The sequence below is a fragment of the Cyprinodon variegatus genome, unplaced genomic scaffold (assembly GCF_000732505.1).
Source record: "Cyprinodon variegatus isolate N-32 unplaced genomic scaffold, C_variegatus-1.0 Scaffold229, whole genome shotgun sequence".
Taxonomy (NCBI): Eukaryota; Metazoa; Chordata; class Actinopteri; order Cyprinodontiformes; family Cyprinodontidae; genus Cyprinodon; species Cyprinodon variegatus.
Window position 1 is genome coordinate 892079 of NW_015150682.1, and position 23677 is coordinate 915755.

General features: G+C 39.3%; 3 protein-coding genes across 4 annotated transcripts in view; all 3 read right to left on the reverse strand.

The window, feature by feature from the left end:
• The window catches only part of grwd1 (glutamate-rich WD repeat containing 1), a 16200-nt gene extending 12372 nt beyond the window's left edge, over positions 1-3828 (reverse strand). The window contains exons 1-2 of the mRNA XM_015381215.1: positions 3566-3828; positions 3369-3486 (exon numbers count right to left, since the gene is read on the reverse strand). Coding sequence (XP_015236701.1) covers positions 3369-3486; positions 3566-3785 — 338 coding nt within the window. The 5' untranslated portion in view covers positions 3786-3828. The remainder of the gene's footprint in view (positions 1-3368; positions 3487-3565) is intronic.
• A 378-nt stretch (positions 3829-4206) lies between these two features.
• LOC107088811 lies at positions 4207-7620 on the reverse strand. Its single transcript, XM_015381217.1, has 5 exons — positions 7054-7620; positions 6597-6703; positions 6295-6366; positions 5841-5987; positions 4207-5665 (listed from the first exon to the last, which is right to left on the reverse strand). Exons 1-5 carry the CDS (start codon positions 7058-7060, stop codon positions 5318-5320), a joined length of 681 nt encoding a protein of 226 aa, XP_015236703.1. The 5' UTR covers positions 7061-7620; the 3' UTR covers positions 4207-5317.
• A 1100-nt stretch (positions 7621-8720) lies between these two features.
• flcn (folliculin) lies at positions 8721-23652 on the reverse strand. 2 transcript variants are annotated; one of them, XM_015381236.1, is made up of 12 exons: positions 23604-23652; positions 23080-23286; positions 22838-22984; positions 21513-21734; positions 21251-21417; positions 21063-21154; positions 15265-15428; positions 15040-15153; positions 14226-14349; positions 14015-14137; positions 9927-10029; positions 8721-9850 (listed from the first exon to the last, which is right to left on the reverse strand). In XM_015381236.1, exons 2-12 carry the CDS (start codon positions 23284-23286, stop codon positions 9643-9645), a joined length of 1671 nt encoding a protein of 556 aa, XP_015236722.1. In that variant the 5' UTR covers positions 23604-23652; the 3' UTR covers positions 8721-9642. The 2 variants fall into 2 exon arrangements, with proteins under 2 accessions (XP_015236722.1, XP_015236721.1); XM_015381235.1 differs by having other exon boundaries at positions 23434-23628.
• Between the last annotated feature and the right edge of the window lie 25 nt (positions 23653-23677).

The following is a 23677-nucleotide window of genomic DNA, read 5'->3' on the forward strand; positions in this document are numbered from 1 at the left end:
CACCCTCACCTATGGGTCGGTCTACGTTCCCACCCTCACCTATGGTCATGAAATTTGGATCATGACCGAAAGAACGAGATCCCGGATACAAGCGGCTTAAATCAGCACCCTCCGCAGGGTGGCTGGGCTCTCCCTTAGAGATAGGGTGAGGAGCTCGGTCATTCGGGAGAGGCTCAGTGTAGAGCCGGTTCTCCTCCACATCGAGAGGAGTCAGTTAAGGTTGCTCGGACATCTTCTTCGGATGCCCCCTGGATGCCTCGCTCGGGAGGTGTTCCAGACACGTCCCACCGGGAGGAGGCCCAGGGGACGACCCAGGACACACTGGAGAGACTATGTCTCTCGGCTGGCCTGGGAGCGTATAGGGCTTCCCCCAACAGTGCTGGAGGAGGTGTCTGCGGAGAGGGAAGTCTGGGAGTCTCTGCTTAGTCTGCTCCCCCCGCGACCCGGTTCCGGATAAAGTGGGAGACGACGAGTACGAGTATTTCAACCGTTGCATATATTAGCTGCAACATACGAATCAAGATGCTATGACAGAAAAAATGTGATTGACAGACGACTGCTGATATATGATTGGCCGAATTTAGGTGTACAACCTGACGTATAACTAACTAGCCTGCATAAGATAACGAAAATAACCCAACAGATTTTAAGACAGGATTTTTTTTTTAAATAGAAATTTTCTAAATTTTATAAAGACAATACAGTCTGACAGAGTACATTTATATGATAGAATGATAATATAATGCAGAATGATTAACAAAAATAACATAATAAAACATACAATAACATAACAAAAATGATTATTATATATAGAATGATTTGACATTTAAATATGACTTCCCTACGACTTTAATACCACATATGGAAGTGGTCAAATTTGAAAATGTTTTGAAAAGATTTCAGTTAAGACATTCAAAAGTTGGATACGAGTTGCATTTACCAGCAGTGAACAAAGCCTTGGAAGCTTCAGAAACTGCAGCACACCAAGTAGACCTGCTGTGACCGATCACAGTTGTGATCCCCTGCGAAGGTACGGCGCTAAAGCAGTTTGCACCACCAGTGGAACCAAGTTTTACAGGTCCCCTCTTCCCCTTAATCTCTGCTGCGCTACAGCCTTAGCTCCACAGCACCTCCCACGGAGGCTAGGAAGCTGGGCTTCCGATAAAACTGCTAAAGGATCACTAGAAGAGAACAACATCAATGATAGGACTTTCATTGGCAAACAGCTGCAGCATAGCAGCTCCAAGGACAGTATGGGCTGAGTGGGGAAGGGGTGTGAGCAGTGCGCGAACAAGCTTGTTTGACCTGACACATTCGTTTTGCTGGCTGTTTCTAGAAATGCATTGTTAAGGGCTTAGCTATGCTCCTGCAGCAGTGTGTCGCAGTGAGCTTGTCACAGGTAAGACGCAGATGTTTTTGATTTATTCCCAATATTGAAGCCTGGTCTGCGCTATGTTATTCCACGCCACAACACAAGAGGGAAAATCACGAACTAGCTGTGGGTCTAGATATGGCCGAGCGTTCTCAGGCACCTTGCTCTTCTAGCTGGTCCATCTACACGAGTCGTTTTCCACAACGGCGGTCATACAAACAAAAAAAGCCAGTAAGATACCAAACAGGAAATACGGATAGTGTAGAGCTGGTGTAAAATTGACCAGTCAGAGGCCTCCTGTCTGCGGCACTGTCTGCGGTCACCTACAATTTTGGAGAGGTGCAGCAGCGTGTCTGCAGAAGGGGATGGGGCATATCTGCGTTAATTGCGACACACATGCAGACGACACGGTTTCTGAGGATAAGCCTTTAGGGTCGATCTGAAACTCTGATCGGATATCGCATGAATGACGCCAATCCAGGTTGCAACGCTAGTTGTCACCATATGTGGTATTTGTTAACTTTTTTTTTTTTTTTAGTGTGTGTCAAGCATGATGCCTTTATCCACCTCTCAAGGTATACAGTTAATTTATCCACCAGTAGTATCTAAGACCACTGGAAAGAGGCAAAGGCGCTTTATTTTACATAAGATCTCCCTTTACATTCCTGTCAGGACATGGGGACAGTTTTAACTAATATAAAAAAAAAGGATTGAATTTCTTACTGCACTTAAAGTTTGCAGTCTGATATTTCTTAGCACTAATTTTAGACTGTGGGGTTGTAATTTGAATCAGGGTTATGCATTATTGTAATGAAGCAACTGCCCAACCTAAAACTACAACACAAGCTTCTCAACAAAAGGTGTCCAAGTATTTTCATTCTAAAGTAAAAGTACACATACCTGTGTAAAAAGGACTCTGGTCAAAGTAGAGACTGAACATATTTAATTAAAATAAAGTTCCAAGCACATAAAATTAATACTCACCTTTTTTTTCTTTTCTTTTTTTTTTTTTTACTTCAGGCAGGATATTAAAGATTGAGCTGAACTGAAGTCCTGCATCAACTCAATTTAGAGCTCTGGTATTCGCAGCATTGATGTTGCAAATTATATTTAAATTCATCTATAACTAGAAAATCAGCAGGTATGTTTTAAATCCAATAAAAGGGGGAATGGATGTGGAATGTCTTGTATTTCAGAATTCGATCCACCATATCATATTTTCTCTAACATCCTGTATTCTATGGAGGACCGACTCTGCCATATTTAAAAATAAATACAGAAGTTAAATGCTCAATAAATAATAAAAGTTGACCCTCTAAGCAACACAGCTTCCTCATTTGCATAATGAGGCAGAAATGCATACAGAAATGTAAAAACAACAGGCAGAGATAAATAGCATTAAAAAAATATATAGGGTAAAAAATACAAAGGAAGAATAAAACAGACAGAAATATTACATCATGCACATAAATACTTAAAATTTTTTTAATAATTTAAGTTGAAGATTATAACGGACAATAAATAAATAAGGTAATTATTACAATAATTAAAAGAGATTCATACATTTATGTCTCACTATATTATTTCATTTCTACCCACATTTATTAGTTTATTGTACTTTTTTTTTTTGGGGGGGGGGGCATTAATTGTATGCTTATTTATTTATTGAGCATTTATTTATTTCTGTATTTATTTTTAAATAGGGCGGATTTGGTCCTCCATAGTACTCATAGTATTCATCCATGTTGCCATCATTGTTTTTTCTAAATTGAAAATGTGTGTTCAATATTACAAGTAATAGGTCTTCAGAAAAATATTCAACTAAAGATAAAAAAGTAAAAATAAAGAAAACACCCACGCACAGTACCAAAATAAAGAGACATTTGTAATAAACAAAACAAATAGAGCCATGTTTTTATTTGCTCGTGGTGCATTATTTTAATGTTTCCAACATAGATGTGCAGATCTAAGCTAAATGCTGTGATGTGCCTTCTACCTGTTCTTAAGGGCTGTCTCAGCCTGTGTCCCCGCACACAGCAGCATGGACAGGGGGAACTCCTGCCTGCTGTCTCCGTCTCCATCCTTCACCACATCGAAGCTCAGACAGGGAGCACCTGGAAGCCAACAACAAGCTTAACACCTTCGAATCGTGGAGGAGCTCATTCAGACTGAACATAGCGGGTCTGAACTCGCCTGTTTGGCACTCGTGATACATGCGGTACGCAGAGCGGTCCATCTCCAGCTCCTCTCCGGGCTGGAGCGGCTCGATCCCGGGGACGTAAACCTTCTTCTCTGCCTCTCCGTCTGCCTCCATGTCTACTCCCTCGTCCTCCTCCTCGCTGCCCGCTTCCTCCATGTCTTCCATTTCGCCTTCTCCTCCTTGGTCGAGCGCGTGCTCATCGGGCGCAGACATATTGGCAAAGCACTTCCGGTTTCTACAGCGGCCACGTGGTTCCTCTCCCTTCTTCCCCTCCTCCTGCTCTGCCTCGCCTCCCTCTCTCCCACCCTGTTTACGGGAATTCAGCTGGCCTCTTTGGCGCTTGGCTCCACGCTGTCTGAAAAAAGCAGGCTTTCAAAGATTTCTCTCGAAATTGTATCAGTGAGCTGTTGGCTGTATTGTGCATTGTCACCCCAATACTCCCAGAAACCTCCCCCCCTTCTCCGGTCTATATATTCTGCTCTTTATTGGGGTCATCTGTATGTAGTGACCCACCAAAGACAAGCACTTCCCATGAATAATTCAGCATATTTAAACGAATTATGAAACACCCATCACAGACACTAATATCCCTCTCAGATATCAGTGTCTTAAAATATTTACACATCCGAATGGCAATGATACAAGACACAGGCTCTGTGAAAGGTTCTACCCTCCGAATGTGTTTTTACTCCTTAAAACTTCAGAGTAAACAAGTACTCCAAACATGTTGCTTCCATAGTGACAACTAGGGAATAGACTTCAGATGAAAGGACAATGGTGCCGCTTACATTTCTGGGTGTGTGTGCAAGCAGAGGCAAGTGCTAGCATAAAGATTGCACTTTTATTCCTCATATAGGTTCAGACAAAATCCAGGTTGCCACAATGCATTCCTATCCTTGTCTGCAGCTTATCGTTGAACTTTCTTCTTTTCTACCAACTTGCAAGATGGCATCTTGGAAAGAAAAGAAAAAATGCTGTCACAGTCCACCTGACATGAATACACGCTGCAGGTACACACAACATCAAGGAGCATAAACAAAAAATCCTTTCAGCGCTGAAGGGATCACCAAAGCATCGAGGTGCTCTAGCGCGGACGAACAATTAACTGAGGCATAATTTGTTCAATTTCAGTAAATATACAGAAAATAAGAGATGTTAAAGCTGTAAAATAACATGTATGAAAAGAAGCTATTTACTGTTTTAGTTTGTGTAACAGGACATTGATCCATCCAGCAACATTTATTGTCCTATAAATGTCTTGGAGACGAGAAAAACTGTCGGCCTCAGATTTTTAGCTCATTTACAAAAGCTAATGCACTCTTCCATTGTTGACAAACAACAAAACAATGATAATAAATAAAAGTTACAGGATAATTCTAATTTAAACCAAATGCTAATAATGTATATATCTAGAGGAACAAAATTTACATTTATATACAGAAATAAACTTCTACTATATTTAACTGTAAACAGTGAGGCAACCAGAAGGGATGGCTTATGTGCACTGACTAGCTCAGTTTGGATCTTCTGTTAGCATGAAAAGCACAAATACCTTTTTTTTTTTCTTCAATAGAGCGACTATAGGTTTAATATATTTATATTTGACTTTAGGTATTTTATTCAGCCAATGCATGTCGCTTCATTTTTGCAAAGCTTACTGCATAAAAACTCAAAATAGATAATTCAGTGCCACATAAAATTTGCATTATTGTGCAAAAAAAAAAAAAAAAAAAGAAATGTTGCCATCAGTAGAGTCCAAATGACAAGAACAATAACAGGGGACTCCAGAAAGCTGCAGAGCGAGGCAGGGATAGAGATCTTCCACAGGACGATGGTGGTTTACTGGCTATTCTTTTGCCAGGTTGGTTTTCTTCGCTATTAATGGCTCGGGTGGTCAGCAGTTTGACCCTCACTGGACCGTAGTCCTTTCTTTCAACAGAGGGAGGCAACGTGGGTGGAAGACAAGTTTCAATTGAAGGTGAGCAACCAACTTCTAGCCACCGAGCAAAAAGTCCTAATGTTAGATTTAAGAGTTCTTCTGGGGAGGAAGACAGCGTGGGGTACTGGTCGAGATCGGTCTCCTCCTGGAACCGCTGACAAAAAGGAAATAATCAAATTAGAGGGTTAAAGAATTAAGAGATAAAGAGTTAGTCAAGTCATAAAAAATAATTGAAATACAACTCTACAACATAGCCTATTACATAGTTTACAGAACTCTTAAAACGTAACATGCCAGAACAAGAACACATACATGAAAGGAAATGTTACCTCTATATTTTTGTTCCTATTGACAATTTTATCCAGTGTCTCCTTCAGCTCTAAGATGAAAGTGTAATTAAGATGTTGATCCCAGAGGTTTGTGAGGAGCACATGCCAGGATTCTACAAGGACCACTGCTGCAGAGAACACGCAACACTGTAGAGAGAGATGCCTCAGAGTTAGCAAGCACCTCACATGCTGAATCACCACAAGAACCACATCAGTGAAACTCAAGTGCAAGTGACACTAGAGAGCAGCTGTCGAAGTGATCTGTTAACCGACAGGCTTTTTGAATATTAAAATTAAGGTCTGTGCAAAAGGTATTTTTTACTTAGTTCACAAAATCTATGACTAACCCACAATAAGAAGTTGATTTCAGTGAATACTGCAAGACCATAAAGTGCACGAGCAGTTTATAACACGTGAGACCTATGATTTCTGTTTACCTGATAAATAAACTCACCGGCTCAGTTTCGCACAACATGCTTCGGGTGTAGTGGTGCACTACACGATAATCTTTAGGAAACACAGACCGCTAAAGGAGAAAAAGCAAAGATTAGAATAGATTAGCGTTGTTGACCAAAGTTGTTAAAATGAAGCCTATCTTTCACAATTGTTTCAAATCTGCTCCCAGCTTGATCTGATAACCTTACAATGAGTCACCTGCCAAGCCAAATTGTATTCCTTCAAATCACTTTCTCACTTTAAAGACTTGCGGTCTGTGCAGTTAGCGAAGCTGTCATTTTTTAGAAAGTAAAAACTTACAAATCCAGTTGGATTAGACTCAATTGTGGCCTTTATGTTCTCGACGCCTTTCAGTTCAAACCTACAGCAGCCACAGTCGACGATGAAAAGCAGTAGCAAGAGTAGACCTGTTTGACACATGCGTGAGGATGAAGAGAGCAGATGAAATCCAGATTATAGGTGGAAACTTTCTGTGGTTTCTAACTACTCTGAGCTGCATATCTAAAGAGGTACTTTACAACATATCCTGTGTCATTAAGGTATATCTACAGAAAACACACAAAATACTCTGAGCCGGAGTTGTATTACCTCCAACAGTATGACATAAGTGCAGATGAAGGCTGTAGTGACACATGCGGTAAAAATTTACAGCAATACCTGAATAAGCATGTGGAAGCTCTGCTCTACAAATTTTAGAATTGCGCACTTAAATTTTTTTTTTAAAAAGACAAGGCATTCATGATATATAGGTACTCACCTGGCATTTTATCTTTCCAAGAATGGACACTTCTCCATTTCTCTTGTTGACAGCAATCACTCTTCAGCTGTGTCACTCTGTGAAAGGCAAAGTTTCCTTCTTTGTGGCTTGTTGAGGTCTCTGACAGAGCACGCTTCTGCCTTTTCTCTCTCTCAGCGGTCGATGTTTAGTCCTCTCTCTCACATCCCTCAGTTCATTCTCTTCTTTTGGCTTCCTCTGGTACTTTCCAAAATATGGTCCATTAATTACAGCACATCATTCTCTTTCACTTTTGGATTTTCCCATAAAACCCCAGGAGGATGCAGTCTTCTTTCGTTTTCTGAGCTTGTTTCTGCTCCTTTTTTTTTCTGTCTTGCACTACGGACCTGGAATTTTCCTGAAATTGTAGTGCTCCTGGGTTCCTTAAACCTAATAAATGGATAAAGCAGCAGAGACGCGGGCCCCTTTCTTCTCCCTCTGGTCACTTGTGTTCTCCACTCAGACGCTCAAAGTGAAAGTGGTTGTTCAATTGTCTGCCTGCTCCCTTTAACTCCCGGCCCCTCCCACGCCACACGTTTTACCTCACTATTGACTGACCCGACTCCCTCCTCCCGCTCCCCACATTCCCTGACACCCTCACCCCCCTTCCCCCATTTCCAAACAAGGGCCAAGGAGGCTTAGTCATGCAGTTGGAGCGTATGTTTCTCATTTTAAGTCTCCCCCGCACCTCTGCGCCTGCAGATCTGCCTTAGAGTCATTATCATCCTGATTGTCACATGTGCTGCTTTTGTTTTTGCTTTAAATAACACAAAGAATAACATTCCTTGTCAGTCAGACAAGCAGGATTGCAACACTCAACTGCCAGAACATGCATGTCATTCTACGTGAAACAGCTCCTCACGGTCACTTAAGAAAACGTCATAGATGTGCATCACGTTACATTAAATTCCAATACTGTGAGCAGCTATCAACAGCTTGTCTATAACGTGTTGATCTGAGGCCTCAGGTCATCCTGCAGCATCCTGTTGCTTCTGATTTTTGCAAGTTGTCAAGGAAGGAAGAAAGGAAAATGCTGTTCTTCTGCGTGGTCTTTGTCATTGCGGGTCAAGAGAAAGCGGACATCTTAGCAAAGTATCATCTCTGCTGCTGCTCTATAGTTTCCATTTCCCCTCAGCTAACTTGCTGCGAGGAAAAAATAAAGCCACCCGCCCTCTTCAAAACTCCCCGAGGCCTCATCAAGTGGAAACCTCTCAACCTTTAGCATGCGTTGACAGTTATAAATATTCATCCCTTGTGCAGTCTTCCTGCTTCATGCATCACTTGCATGTTGAGCAAAATATGCAAGTACTTTAAAGATACAGTTTTTTTCAACATAACGCAGTCAGAGCAAATTAAATCCAGATTTAAGCTATGAGTAGAGAAGAATAAGCATTAGTCGACACATTGTTTTTAGAATCAAAGCTATCATCCATTAAGTATTAATAAACTGATTTATAAAGCTGAGTATGCATCTGTTCCATAGGGATCACAGAGATGGTGAAATCCCATTTTTTTTTACCACAGTTCTCAGTTCTTTTATTAGCCTATACTGAAATATCAAGGCATTAACAGAAGACATTTCAATGTTTTGGGGGAATATTTAAAGAGAAAGATAGATATAACATTTCAATTTAACCATTTTTTTTCATTTTTTATTTTCTTTTTCTATACTTATTCAGATGTGGAATCCATTTAAATCAGATCTCATAGTTTTCCAGAATGCAAGAACACTGGTTGCACAATCATCACATAGTTTCAGGTCAAGGAAAACAAATTGAAAAAAGAAAAATCTACTCAGTTTAAATGGAGCCGTATGTTGCCGGGTTTTATTGACTGAAGTCTGCGGACCTCAGCCAAGCAAGAGACGCTTTGGATTTGAGTAAAAGCACAGAGGATCAGTGTGCGACTGGCTCGTTAAGGCGCCAAACATGTGCAGATGCGGTTGGTCCAGTTGGTGCGAGAACTGCTTGTTTTGCAAGCATTTCGTACATATTGGAGTTGCAGAAAACCCCAAAAAAGTCTTTTCTTACACCACTTGAGACATGTTGGCTGAGGGCCACTCAAACAAGTGAGTGGGAGCTTGAGAAGAAACATTCATCTCCACCTCCCACTTGTACTTCCACTCCTTCTATTATCCCAGTTAACCACCAGATGGAGCCAATTGTAGAATAAGGAGCATCTGACTTATGGTTTATTTCTTTCGGATCTATCAGCATTTATAAACTAAGTGCAAAGGCTGTTAGTAATAAGTTAATTTTCACATAAAAGGCCTGTTTCAAAAATTCCCTTTAACAAAAATATCCCATGCTTTATCCAATATGATTCTTTGTTAAGCTGTGCAGGATGATCATCTGAGGCAACTACACAATAGATTTCTTATTACTTAAAAAGACAATAATGGATGAACAAAATCATTCTTGTCACCCATTCACAGTGCTCCTTCATTTAATAGTGAATCCATAGGGCCAACAGAACTACCCATGAAAAGACTTCCTCTTGCTTCGTTTAGCATTTAGATACAATTGCAGTCATTTTCTTTTTCTCAGTATGTCCCACCTCCTCCTCTTTTTATCATTGGCTGGGGCTCCTCTCCCCTCCTCGCACAGCTGTCATTAAATGACTCTTATAGGTTTTGCTCAGTCCGGTCATCCAGTACTTCAACAGCCTGACGTTGTCTTCCTCCCCGGGCCCCGTGGCACCGAGCAGGGTCAGAACCCTCTGGGTGTCCTCCCTCCCACGACCATCCACTTTAGAGAATTTGAACAGCACTTTGACTTTACTGAAAGAGCGAAAACCTCTGATGAGAACAATGAAATCTTTCTCATATTCATGTTGATCTTAGTGGTCTTACTCACTTCATCCACTCCTCCTTCAAACAAAGCAGGCAGTGAGACACAACGTCCACAGACAGATTCTCGTTAGATAAGGCCACCTCAAGTTTGTTCAGTAAAGTTGGACCTGAAGCAAAATAAACAGTGTTAAGAATTTCATAACTCGGCAAACAAATATGATTATAGAGGTTTTCTTTGGAAGTGTGTTGCATAAGTAACTTCCTTACAGAGCAGCTCTGAATTCAGGCTGGGAAGAGCCAATGACCAGATAATTACTTTCTGATGTGGAGCCAGGTTCACAAAGTTTATTTATTGGCTGAACAGCTTTACAACTTACACAATAACCACTGGTCTGGCTTAAATCACAATTAATAAGCAGATTCACATAAACTAGTCTTGTTAACAAATCATATCAGCTAGAGTCCAAGGTACAGAATTAAGATTTATCCTTCAGGTCAGCATGGTTAAAAAGATCCAAAAACCAAGATAATATCTTAATCTTCTTTATATATATTATTCCATGTGTTGTTTTTACATCCTCTCTAGCTAATTTTAACTTCAACCTTGTTTTAATAATTTGTTTTTTTTTTTTTACTTTTTGTGACTTTTTGCCATTTTATAACTCTATCCCTAGAAACACTATGTGACATGGATTTAATAAAATTTGCAACAACAAGCTTGATGCTTGCAATTTCAAATTTGTTAAGCAACTTAATGTGCACAAGATCAATGTTCGCCATCTGTAAAGGCCTCCAGACATACACAACAAACAGTATGAAGAACACAGGCCTTTAGGTTGTGGGATTTATGTGCAGTAAGATAAATCATAAAAAAAAGGGGAAAAAAAAGAAAAAGATAGACAAACTTGGGATTCTAGTTGTGTGTATTTATAGCTCATCTGTTTACACTTAGAAGCTAAAACATCTAAAATGGTTATTGCCATGATTCTGGAACCTATATATATATATCTGGTTAGGTAAGTATTCTCCATGGTGACCTCCGAATATGACAGCAACCAAAAGGACATGCACATTTGACTTAAAACTAATGGGGACGTGTTCACTTCCCACATCCAGGAGAGCTTCTCTCTGATTCTGGTGGAGGCTGATGATGTAGAATCTGAGTTGACCGTATTCTCTGTTGCCAAGCAGCCACCAGTAGCTGTGGCCATAAGGTCTGTTGTGCCCGTTTTAGAAGCCAATAGTAAGAGTACTTTGAGGATCTCCTAAACCCGGTGTTCTATCAGATGAGCATACCCCATCAGACCAGCATACACATAGTCAATACCAGTTTATCCCTTTAGTTTATGTATTTAGCTTATCGCTTTAGATTTTATGAAAAACAAACTTAGAACTACCTCAACAGGCATGTAACCCTTTAGCCATGTACAAAGAAATTACTAACCGTTTGGTGTTTTACCGTTTGGCGTATGGTGATCTGATCTTAAACAGATTTTTTTTGTACATGACTAAAGGGATACACGCCCGTTGAGGTAGTTTAAAGTCTATTTTCTGTACAAAAAAAGGGATAAATGCAAATCTGATGTCTTGTGCATGCATATTGACTATGGGTATGCTGGTCTGATGGGGTATGCTCATCTGACAGATCACCAGCTGTAACACTGATCACCCCGCTCAGCCTCCTCAGGAAGGCTTATGCCAGGGAACTGGAGAGGAGGCTTTGGCTGACTATCAAACCTCAGCTCCAGGCTGTTGGACCACTCTGCCAGGAGTATGGTTTCTGCAGTGTTCCGGCCATGGAACAGTGGACCAGCTCAAAACCCTATACGGGGCGCTCAAGGGTTCATTGTAGTTCGCTCACTGGATTTTTTACCCTGTTTTACCCTGTCTGGGTGATCTAGGAGCGCCGAGTCGGTGGCCCTGTTCTACGGTCCATCTGGTCCTTGTACAACTCCCCTGGCACTCGTCCTTTTCATGCTTTTATGGACAAGATATCTAGCAGCCAAGGGGTGGCGGTGTTTGGTTTGGGGGCCATCAGATATCGACCCTGCCTTTTGCAAATTATGAGGCTTTACTGTCTTACTCCTGCTAAGACAGCACGTGCCTGGGCAGTTTACAGCTTTGTGGGAAGTGGCCGGGATGGGAATAAGCTTCTCAAAGTCTGGATCTAAAAAAGAAAAATATGAATTCCCCTTTTCAGGTTGTAGGAATGCTCCTGCCTCAAGTGGGGGAGTTCAAGTATGTTGGAGAATGAAGTAGGAGATTGAAAGACAGAGCACTGGCATAATGTGGATACTGCACTAGTGTGCAGAGGATGCACTGGCCTGTTGTGGTAAAATTAAGGAGCTGAGCCAAAAGACAAAGCTCTCGATTTATCAGTTGGTCCACGTTCCTGCCCTTGCAAATGGTCATGTAATCTGACTCTTAACTGAAACAACAATATCAGGGATACATAATCCATTGGCCCTTGGACACCTCTTACATTAACCAAAGGAGCTGATGAATTGATGTCTGTGAAGAGAGAAGTCATTGGACTCTCTGTTGAGGCTGATGCCCCCATGACCCTGACCCGGATAATCAGGAGACAACGAATCCGTGTATGAGTTTATCTCAGGAAGCTAACAATACAGGTAGTTGAACTTGTTCAAACAAAGATCTTGACACTTTTCCTAAAATCTTTTCTGTGACGGCCCATTGCACAGTGTCTACTGGTAATAACAAAGGTGTACCAAAAAATAGAAAGAAACAGAAAGATTTTGTGACTGGCCAGACTATTGATATTCCAATTAAAAACAAAACTGAACTGAACTTTTTTCCGTTCGGGGAAAGCACAATGTTTAGTTGCTGCCAGCTTGCTCTACATTGTTGCTGTGAGAACCCACCTGAGAGCATTGCTAAGATGTTTAGACATAAAGTGAAATGAAACACAGTTGTAAGATTAAGGACACCATACTTTTCCTTTGTAGTCACCAAGAAGGCTGAACATATAACAGCAAAGCTTAAATTTACTATAGCTGAAAGATCACCTAAAAAATCTTTTTTTTTTTTCCTCAAAAAAGTCTGCGATTGCAAATTTATTTTTGTGATGCTGTTGTGTTGAAAAGTACGTAGTTCTAGCCGCATAGAGTAATCTGCGTGTTAGCTGCTACGCTCCCTTCCTTCTGTGTGTGGGGCAAACCCACTTTAATGTATTACTGCCACCTAAAGGGCTGGAGAGAGAAAATCAGTCTTGTATTAAAGGATTGTCTTTGAGATTTGATATTTGTGTTTTGGGAAATTGTGATTATATTAAATTATTTTGCATAATTGTAAAATTGACTACATACTGATGAGCTAATTCAGTCATTTGATTTAGGTGTTTTGGTCCAAGAATGAATCCATAAGTTGGAGGACACTTCCCATTGAGGGCTGGATTTACTCATCCCTGATTTAGGGTGTCCAATTCTGGCTGTTAGCAGTTAGCTACATATCATCTCATGAAATAGTAAAGGACATCAGCTTTGACTTTTTTGAGAGGATTTTATGTGTAAAGTGCCTCTGCCCCCTAAACAGGACTTTTATGTATTTATAGATTTGCAGTAATGCAGATAGTGACGGATCTGACACTAAGCATTTGAGAAACATATATTTACTACAGAAAATTAACAGTTTTAACAGTTACAGGCTTTTAAATCAATGTTAAACTCTGCTGTTAATTACAGATCAGAATCAGATTAAATGGGTAACAGCATGTCAAAGCTTTACAAAATGATATTTAAATCAAGTGAAATTAATCTGAGCCCTTTAAATTTATACTCTCTAGTAGTTTTATAGTTACCGTAGTCTAAAAATGTTTGTATTAGTTGTGATCAAAAATTGTGAATAAAGTTACTGAAATAAATTAAGAAATTAAAAGTATTTTTATTCATTAAAATGACTTTATAATCAGTCCTAATTTTATTAAACATCACACTGCTGTTTTGAATAAACTATTGGCTTCTTTAGATGGAGCTCAGAGTTTAGTGTTGTTCTCTCTACATTTTACAAGCAAATAAAGAAAAAATAGGACAATCAATAAAAAGAACAATGATACATTGTGCTCAGAACCAGCATAGCTAATATTTTATTAGTTTAGTCATCCTTTCTGTAACTTAAAACATATAAGTGACTGACCTCTGTCTGTCGGCTGGGTGTTGGCGCTGCTGATGGTGAACTGATAAAGAGCACAGATATCATCATCACCTGCAGCGATACCCTGACAGGTCTTCAAAGTGACGTCCACCAGCACTGAAAACTCTATGTGACAAACAGAGCAGACCTTACAAACGTATGCCAAAGTGGTCCTACTGAACTGCTGAGCTGACATCAAGTGTTTGTGTTGTACCTGAGGAACTGACGTGGACAGGAATAGGAACATCAGGGCTGAGACCCAGAAAGTTGCATTTGTAGGCCTCTTCATATTGGGCACTGTATGGCACAGAGCGCACACAGCCCACTGGCAGCAAAGACTAACAAGAGCACAAAGGTTCAGAGGATAAATTGGACTGGATTAGAAAGAAGTGATGCACTGATTAAGGTAAAACTGTGTAACTTTCTGCCACTAGGGGCACTAGACCTCTAACTTCCAGGTTAGAGGTCTAGCACAACTGGCAACAATGCACTGTCACCAAAATCCAACAGCTTCCCTCGGTGTTTTGGAATCTGATAGCAGACTGCATGGAGTTACTTGTAAGAACAAAGCCACATTAATTGAAATGAATTAATAAATAGAAAGGATTCAAAAGTATCTGGCCCAACTTCATTGACTCCCAAGGTCAATATTTACAGTGGATGATCTATTAAAGACACTGGTTGATGTTGGCTACTCTCCTGATTTATTTAGATAACGAATCCTCAGAGCAGGAAGGCTATACATTTACTATATCTAAACATTTCTAAAAAAAAAAATAAAGACAGAATCAGAATGTGATATCAGTAGGTCAAACTTTTTCATAAACCAACAGTTGGCAACCAATCTGTGACTGAGTGTCAGTGGTTGATCCAAAAATATAAAATGTGTAGAGGCAAATAGCAAATACTGAATACTTTATGTTAATCATATAAAGTATGTTAATACGTTATTTGAGTTGATTTAAAAGAGGAAGCTATTATTATCTTTACATTATTGTACTGTGGTTTAATGTTCAAAAACAGAGTACCTTTAGCACAGTGAAGGCCGACTGTATGAGTCCAGGATCTGCACTCCTCCATATGACCTGATTTCCCATAAGCACATGCCATGCTAGCTGTCGGAAGTCATTCACCCCAAGGACCTTCAGAGAAAATTCAGAAAATGTCTATTGTACATGTCAACATTTTTTTGTGTGTGTTTTCAGTTTTGTGGTGTTATCGTACACATTAGGATGATGAAAATAGATGTCTACCTGTCTCAAATGTCTTAGTGATCTAAATTTCGGACCAGGTAAATCTTCTAATTTTGAAGCATCACAGAGGAACTCCAGGCCCAGTTTGCCGTCTGGTTGAAGTAGTGGTGACTTTGATCCGCCACCTTCTGCTCCTTCCCAGCAGCTCATTTCCTCTTCTTGTTCTAAGAGAGGCAAAAAGAATATGTGATCCAAAATAACAGAAGCTATTTTTAACTGGAAGTCTTACAAAATGCATCAATTGCAATTGTGCACATGATTCCACCTATTTTCTCTTTCCAGCAGTAACCTCTCATCACCATCACAAGTTCAATTTCAAAATCTTTCATCATAACATTTTCAACAACAGTGCAGATTAGTAGACCTTTTACTCTCAGCAACAGTGCTGCTGGTGTTTTCACCTACACAACTTTCTCATGTCTTTAACACTACAATAACAAAGGGGGCTTTCCATCATTACGGGGGCTTTCCATCATTCTCTGTGTTGATGACTAAACAAAACCTACCTGTGGTCAAGCTACTGTCGTTAAATCTTCCATACCCTTATGGGGTAATTTACTTCAGATTAAATATCTTCTGCATATAATGTTTGTGATTCACACAGAGAAAGGTTGTTTACAAAAATTATTGTGGATTAAATTCTGACAACCTAAGTGGTTATGCCATGTTGTTTTTTTTCGCTTAAGCAGTGAAAAATCTATCGAGTGTCTTTCAGCTCTAAGACTTCTTTCAGTTTTCCTTTTTTTTTTTGTTGCCTGATGTTTTCATAGATCGCTGGACAGTACAATGCAGAGGTTGGCTTCAGATTTAACAGTGTCAAAGCGTAGTTTTTATACTGCTTCTTTAACAAATGTACATAAATATGTATATATAAATAAACATAAATAATTCTTATACCTTTTAAATAAGAATGCAGCATTTAAAGCACAGTTTTTATCTATAATACCTTTCTTTTTTTTTCATAGTTTTTTTAAAACATTATGCTTTACTTGGCATCATAGCAAAACCCGATCCTACTTTGTTTGAGACATTGAGTTGATTTTCGGACTATAATTGCACTCATGATTCTTTTTAAAGAAGTCTGAGCTGTCTATAACATTTTCATATTCTATCACCTGTAACACAAAAAACAACATGTGCTGCATGTCCTTTTTCGATTAAGGAAACAAAAAAAAACATTTCAACCTTGATAACTGGCCATTTTTTCCAACCTATCGAAGCATATACTGTGGATGCATTTATAGTGACAAAGGAGAGAATTGTAGAGTTTTGATGCATTCATTAAATAGTTGAAAACGATGTTTCATTATTTTACCTTAGTCTAGAGGCAACCAAGGGTAGAGTAAAGCTAATTCAGTTCTCTTGCTGACTGACTGGTGCATTGCGAAATACAACCATGGCCTTTTTTTATTTAAGAATGACTTTGCTTTAATCTGAATGATTAAAGAAACTTAAAAAAATTCTAAATATTGAAACAAAACTTTGCTTTGTATTTTAAAGTTGCACTACGTAACTTCTCACCTAAGTATTAGCTAAAATTGAGATCTATTACATTCTTTTTCAGGTCAGTTTACAGCACTTGGTACATATTAAGCTCACTAAGGGTTGCCCTTCTCAAAGACTCGATTATGTAATTTGATAGGGTCCGATTTGTTGCTTAAAAAAAAAGAAAAAGGAAAAAAAAAACAAAAGATTACATGGATATAAATCTTTTCTGGTGAGTAATATTACCAAGGAAAATAATTCATAATTCCCAGAGTTTGTTTAGAGACAAGAATAAATAGTCTGCTATGTTTCTCCAACCTGTTACTGTAACAACCCTTCACCCATAAAAGAAACCATACAGCTGACAGGTTTATTTAGTGCTTACTGGACAGCTCAGTTCTGAGGTATTAAAGAATGCTGACACATACTGAAAAAACTATAAAGACCTCCTGTGTTAATCCAAGACGTGAATGCCCAAAGTTCCCCTCCATAACCCTGATCATCTTTTCATAACTTTTTGGTACTGATGTCATTAATTTCTTACTAATGATTCTATTTTTACATAGAAAGTAAAATTAAAAGGATTACTGAGATGCTATCAGGAAAAAAGGCCAAAGTGCTTTCAAAGCACAGAAGATCAATTGAGACATGTGAGTGCTTTGATCACTCAAGTGATTGTAGAGCATTTTAATTGATTTAATTATTTATCTGACAGTACCAATGTAGACTTTATCCCTTTTTAAAGGTTTTTTTTTTAGATTGCTTCATAATCAGAGGAATTATACCCTTGTAAAAAATATTGTGATGAAGACTACTAAAAAAGGCAATGTAATAAAAACAACAAATAAAATCTGAATTGTCTGTATTGACTTAAAAGGAACAGATCAGGAATATAATTTGGTCAATAAAAAGCTCCCAGAGAGGCATGGAGCTCAGATGTAATTAGGTGACTGATTTCTCTGTGTGCATATTCTTGTATCTGATACATTGTGTGGCACCTTTTCTGGAAAAATAGCACCTTGTCGGGACTGACGGCTCCTTGTGGGGCCCGAGACCTGGACCCCCATGAGGCGAATTGCCGTTTTAGGGTCAGGGGTCATGTTTAGGACTATGGTGTGAATTGACTTTAGGTTTCGGGATGAGTATGAACACGTAATGGTTAGGTTTAGGGTGCACCGGTTTTGTTCTCCCAAACTGTTTACATTTGATCATTGCTGCACTTTATGGAATGGAAATGTTCATTTACTATCTGGAAAGATGTACTAAACAAAATGTAATTTTTTATACACTCTGTGTGTACAAAATGAAAATGAAAGTTGTCTAAGTCTAAGTGTGATGGTTAGGCTGCAGAAATGGTATAGAAATGAAGGGAGGTCAATGGAAAGGCCCCACAAAGAAAGAGACATGTTTGTGTGTCTGTGGATGGGCACAGACTTTGAGTTTTCCAAATAATTTACAGCCAGCAGACTTATTGAAAAAGGCAGAACATATGCAGAAGTGCCAACTTAAACAATGAGATAACTTGGCCTACATTCAAATTAATTTGTACATGTTGCTGAATCTCTACAAACATCAATATTTTGTCAAGCTGTAGTTAGCAATCTTTATAGTCGTAGGGAAATCATATCTAAATTTCAAATCATTCTGGCTTAAACATGTATATAAATGTACTCTTTATCAGAGGATATTGTCCCAAAAGTTAGAAAATTCTATTTAAAAAAAAGTCCTTTCTTAAAATCTGGGTTTTTTTTCCCGTTATCTTATGCAGGCCAGTTAGTTATACATCAGCATGTACACCTAAATTGGGCCAATCATATATCAACGGTCCCTGCCAATCTAATTTTTTCATATGTCGCAGCTAATTTACGCAACGGTTGAAATAAGAACAATTTACTTTACCATTATGTTACATCCCGGTGTTTACAGGGATGGATGTCTGTCTCTTCGGCAGGCATAGAGCTAACAGAACTGGCAGCATTGCGAGGAAAGGGCTAAAACATGTACGGCTGTGAGCCTTCTAGACTAAACCAAGCTTCTGCCGCCCTGGCGTCCTCTACCACAACAACATCGTTCCCGCTTTCCTCCTCTAAATAAAAATGTATGACAGAGGAGACTCATCCACGACCTCCGACACAAAACTCTCCTCCTCTTGCATATTTCTGCTGTCCATAGCGTTCCTTGACAGTGTTGATTCTAAGTCACCAATTAAGTGCTACTCGGTCTAATGTAATTTCCCATTGGGAATCTACTAGCACTGAGTTGCTAACTGGTTAGCAAGATGCTTCCGAGACACCGGCTACAATCACACTTACTTGTGAACCTTCCGCCACAACAATCCCACTCTTTTGATAAACGACCAATCACATTCACTTTATTCACCCGTGTAAAGTCGTGCATCCCTCGGGAGAAGTCGGAAATGCAACGATTGGAACAACCGTTTCCCTACAACTTTAATTGGTAAAACAATTTAGGAGAAGCTAAAATTTGACCATCTTGGTGATAATAACTTTACTGTTGCCCTCATCTGGCCCCAACTGTGAAAACAAAGAAAGATAGTACTTCCAACTGCGAACAGTGTACCTGAGTACTTGTCTAGATGGAATGATCAATCAATGTGCATGTCCAGCTGTGTGTGATAAAGGGGCGGCAAATCTCTATCATCCAGGGGGAAACAAAGGAGAGATCAAAACTAGCAGTGAAGTTTGCAAATTTCCCCCGACTACATTCTATTGTATTTAAAATGCTTTTAAACACTCAAGCTCGTAAACTAACAAAAAGTGATAATCTTAAAGTGAAGGGAAGACTTCCATAGTTTTCAAAAATATTTGAATTGTAGCTTTGAAGAAGCACATTTTTGGCTATGTTTGTAACACGTTTGCACATCTACAGACTGAAATCTAAATTTTGCCAGAGCCATTGTAATACATACAAGAAACCATTCCACTATGGCTTTGGTTGCATGTTTTTTCCTAATGGATGGTAGACCTTTGGTCCAGTTACTAATCTTTTGCAATCTCCCTTCAACAGATAATAGAATAACTCCTCTCTTCTTTCTGAAAGAGCATGTTCACACAGCATTGTGTAAAAGCAATCAAATTTCCAAAACTGATCACTGTTCTGTTCCATTTACTGTTTTAACTAGACCTGGCTTAAAAGTATAGAGGAGAATCTTTTATTTCCGGGTGGATCATCTAAAATAAGTGTTCCTTCTAATTGTCAATCATTCTGGTGATACGTTTATGTAAAGCCATCCTACAGTACGTGCTCGTCCAGTTGGCTATCTTTGTCTTACTTTATATATACTTTATATATACTTTCAGACGTATATGTGTGATGGGCTACGGTTTCAGACAGTCATTGGAGCTCACCTTTTTCACCTCAGTTCTTTGAAAATGGTAAATCCTCAAAAAGCATTCTCTGATTTCCTGTCACAGCAGCCTGCTGTTGCTACCTGACAGCGGTGGTGACTAATAATAAAGATGGCGCCGGCACCGTGCAGTGGAGCAGTGATCATCTGTCTGAACGGTTAAGTTAGCTGAGTTCGCTATAAAGTCCACTATATAGTCCCCTCTCTATTTAGTGATTGAGAGAATTAGGGGTTAGGGCTTGAGTGAGCTAAGAGAACAGCAACTTTTAAACAGAATGTGCACGACGGGAAATGGGCTTGTGCATGCCCTAGCATTAAAATTCGATTTTTAGTAATTTTTTTAAAATTCGCGAAAATCATCCACAATATCTTTAATGATCACAACTAAGATTTAAATTCAGGTTGAAAAGAACTTTATATAATTTTTGAATTTGTGTGCATTGAGTCATTAAGAAAAAGACTAAAAAAGATAAAACAAATGGGTAAAATGTTAAAATCTGTGTGATGAGGTGAATCAAATACATTTGTCTTGATTTCTTTAAATGTTAAAATCTCATTGAGGTACAGGGTCTTATTTTTTACAGACTAACCCCTTGAAAGAGTGTAATTGTCTAGACCTGGATTAAAATAATGTAGGAGCTGCCTGGAAAAGGCGAGGTATAAGTGTTGTCATGGTTTTACTGGCTGCAGCGACCCTGCACTGAAACATTCAGTGACTCAGACTTTTTAAGAAGTGTTTTCAGACTTTAAAACGGGAAAACCAACACACTAACAAAACATGTGGCGCCGACTATTACGGTACCATCTATCACCAGGCCAATCTTTTATCACATCCTGCTGGCTCTATTCTTTTTCTTCTCGTTTTCTTTCTCAGATATAAAATGATTATAACACATTTAACAGGTTGGTAAAAATAACTATTTTTGATTGATGTAAACATGTATACCTGTTTGTCTCTCTATAAGCACCAGTGTGTCCTCTGTGGGGGCCCCTTCGAGGAGCTTCTCTGTTAGGCGACTACCACTAGCTTTTAGCAACCTGGGAAAAAGAAAGGAAACACAGTTACATGGTTAGCATTATAAGAAAATAAATTCTGTTATGGTGAGATAAGAGTTTGGTTGGTTATTAAATCACCAGCTAAAAGAACAGTGCAAACTAGCCCAGAGGTTGGGGTGCTGGGTGAGGGAGGTCAGTGATCGAGCTGCATTGCCACTCCTCTGGTGGGGGAAAACTGCAGGGGAGAATACACTGTTCATCCTAAGAGCTCTCTGTGGACAAACTCCTTGTTCACTGTCAAACACCTGATAGGGAAAAAAAAAGATTATTTTCTGAGAAAAATTAGGCAAATGTATTTGTTTGTTTTCATTAGTATTGCATGTTCAAATTAATGCCCTACCTTTAAAGCCGTGCTTTGCAGACTGTGTATAGTGAGCTTGAGGTGACGTAAAAGGAACGGCCAGGAATTGATAAGGTAAATCCTGTCCATGGCCACCAAAACTATACTGTACCACCTCTGAAAACCCCTAGCCAGACTGTCTTTGATAAAGAAGGTATGCGAAAACACAAATCCATGCTGCTCATCACCGAAAAAAATGGGCCCTTCACGACCAGGACACACCTGAAAACAAAGGAACTGGAATAAGATTACCTAAAAAAATGTACAAGAACTAAAACTAATTTCATGGAATGATTAGAAACAGAATTTTTTTACATCACGCCTCCAAGGGTTCAGACCTTTTAGTCATTTTTCAAGGTATTTAAGAAAGAGTTGCTGCTCTTTATTTATTTTCTGTTTAGGTTAGTTATTTCTTGTTTGTTTTGTTAATCAACCTACTGCTGAGCTACACATTCTTTAAGAATAACAAGGCCCCAACTTTGAGAACGCTGTGTAAAGAGCTGGCTATACTCCCGCAGCATGTGTCTCAGTGAGCTTGTCGCAGATGCCCATTTTGAAGCGTGGTCTACACTATGTTGTTCCACGGCACAACGCAAGTGGGACAATCACGAACTAGCTGTGGGTCTAGATACGGAAGTGGGGGCAAGTTTGTGTGACAAAAGAGTGACACAAGGGCAAAAAAGAGCGGGGATCCAGTTGGAAAATTAGGGCTGCAACTAACAACCACTATAACCTATGATGTTTAGTTTAACTAATTTAGAGGACCCGAAGGCCCAAACTTTGGCAAACAATTCTTTAAACCAACAACAACCCTCTAGTAACAAGTAACAACCATTTCCGCACCATTGCAATATTTCTTTTATGTGAGCAATGCCTAATGACCTTTCTAACCTTATTTTAAAAACATTAGTCCAGGTAAAAAAAATCTAATTAGGATTGAGCTACTACTACGCTACCTGCTTGTGTTAGCAATTCCATAAAGGCTGTCCTTCCACCTTGTACTATAGCTGAGGAGGTATGGTTAAACAAAATAGAACACAATTTTCTTATTTTTAACAGTATTCTCTAGGTATTAAACACGTAAAACAATATATTAATGAACCCAACAAGTAGATCTAATATTTTTTTCCATGACTTTAGTATTCTTGGGGCAGAATATTCATATTGATTGATTCACTGTGATGCTCACATTACCTTACATTCTATAAATGATTTAATTGCTATATTTTTTACCTAAGGAGTTAAAATTTTGGCGTGAAGGTTTGTCAATTTCTTGGGAATTCATTTCAAGGTATTTTAGCTCTTGGTTCTTTAGGTTAGTTTACCTCACAGCTAAGACTGCGTACACAGGCCTGCCTGACCACACTGAAAAGCTGGGACTGCCTGGGATGCTGATGGCTCAAGAAGCGAATGCCTGTTTCTTCATCGATGCTCACAAAGCCGGGATGAGATGAAGGAAGAGATCGGCAACCCTGGGAAGAGTAGAAAGAGGATAGAGAGAATTGAACTTAAAATAACAGCTGGTTTAAATAGCGTAGTTAACTCTGTGTCCTTTCAGTCCACTCACTTCACACATCTCTCCTCTCTGTGTAGCAGAACTGTTGGCCCTCATGGTCAGGCCTTCACCCTCCCGATCAGCATCCCTGTCGCCTGGCAACGGGGTCCCCACCTGAGAAGTAGGGTCTGGTGATGGAGGGTGGAGCGCTTCGGTGCAGAACAGTGTTCTGGGGCCATGGAGTTCACAGAAATGACACAAAGCCACCAGCGCGTTCATCTAAAAACAAAAACATTTATATTCAAATCTATGAAATGACAGTTTCGCGTTGTACAATTAACATAAAGCCGTTTATTTTAGTTGCAAGCGACTAAGTGACTTTGCAAAGATATACTTATCAATATGTTGTCACAACACAGAATTTACCTTCACAGCATATTGAGCTAAACAACAGCTGCCTCACTGAACGTTAGCTGCTTAAAAGTTTTTCCAAGACGCTTAAATTATAATTAATAGTAAGGAAATAGCTTCTCTTAAATGTTTTTACAAAAAAAAAAACATTTAGCGACAGTAAAAAAAGAAGGCAAGTTCAATACTTCTCCGTTCCTGTTTCACGGGGATGTTAGCAAACAACAGAGAAGTCACGTGACACCGAGGCACGCGCTCGCCA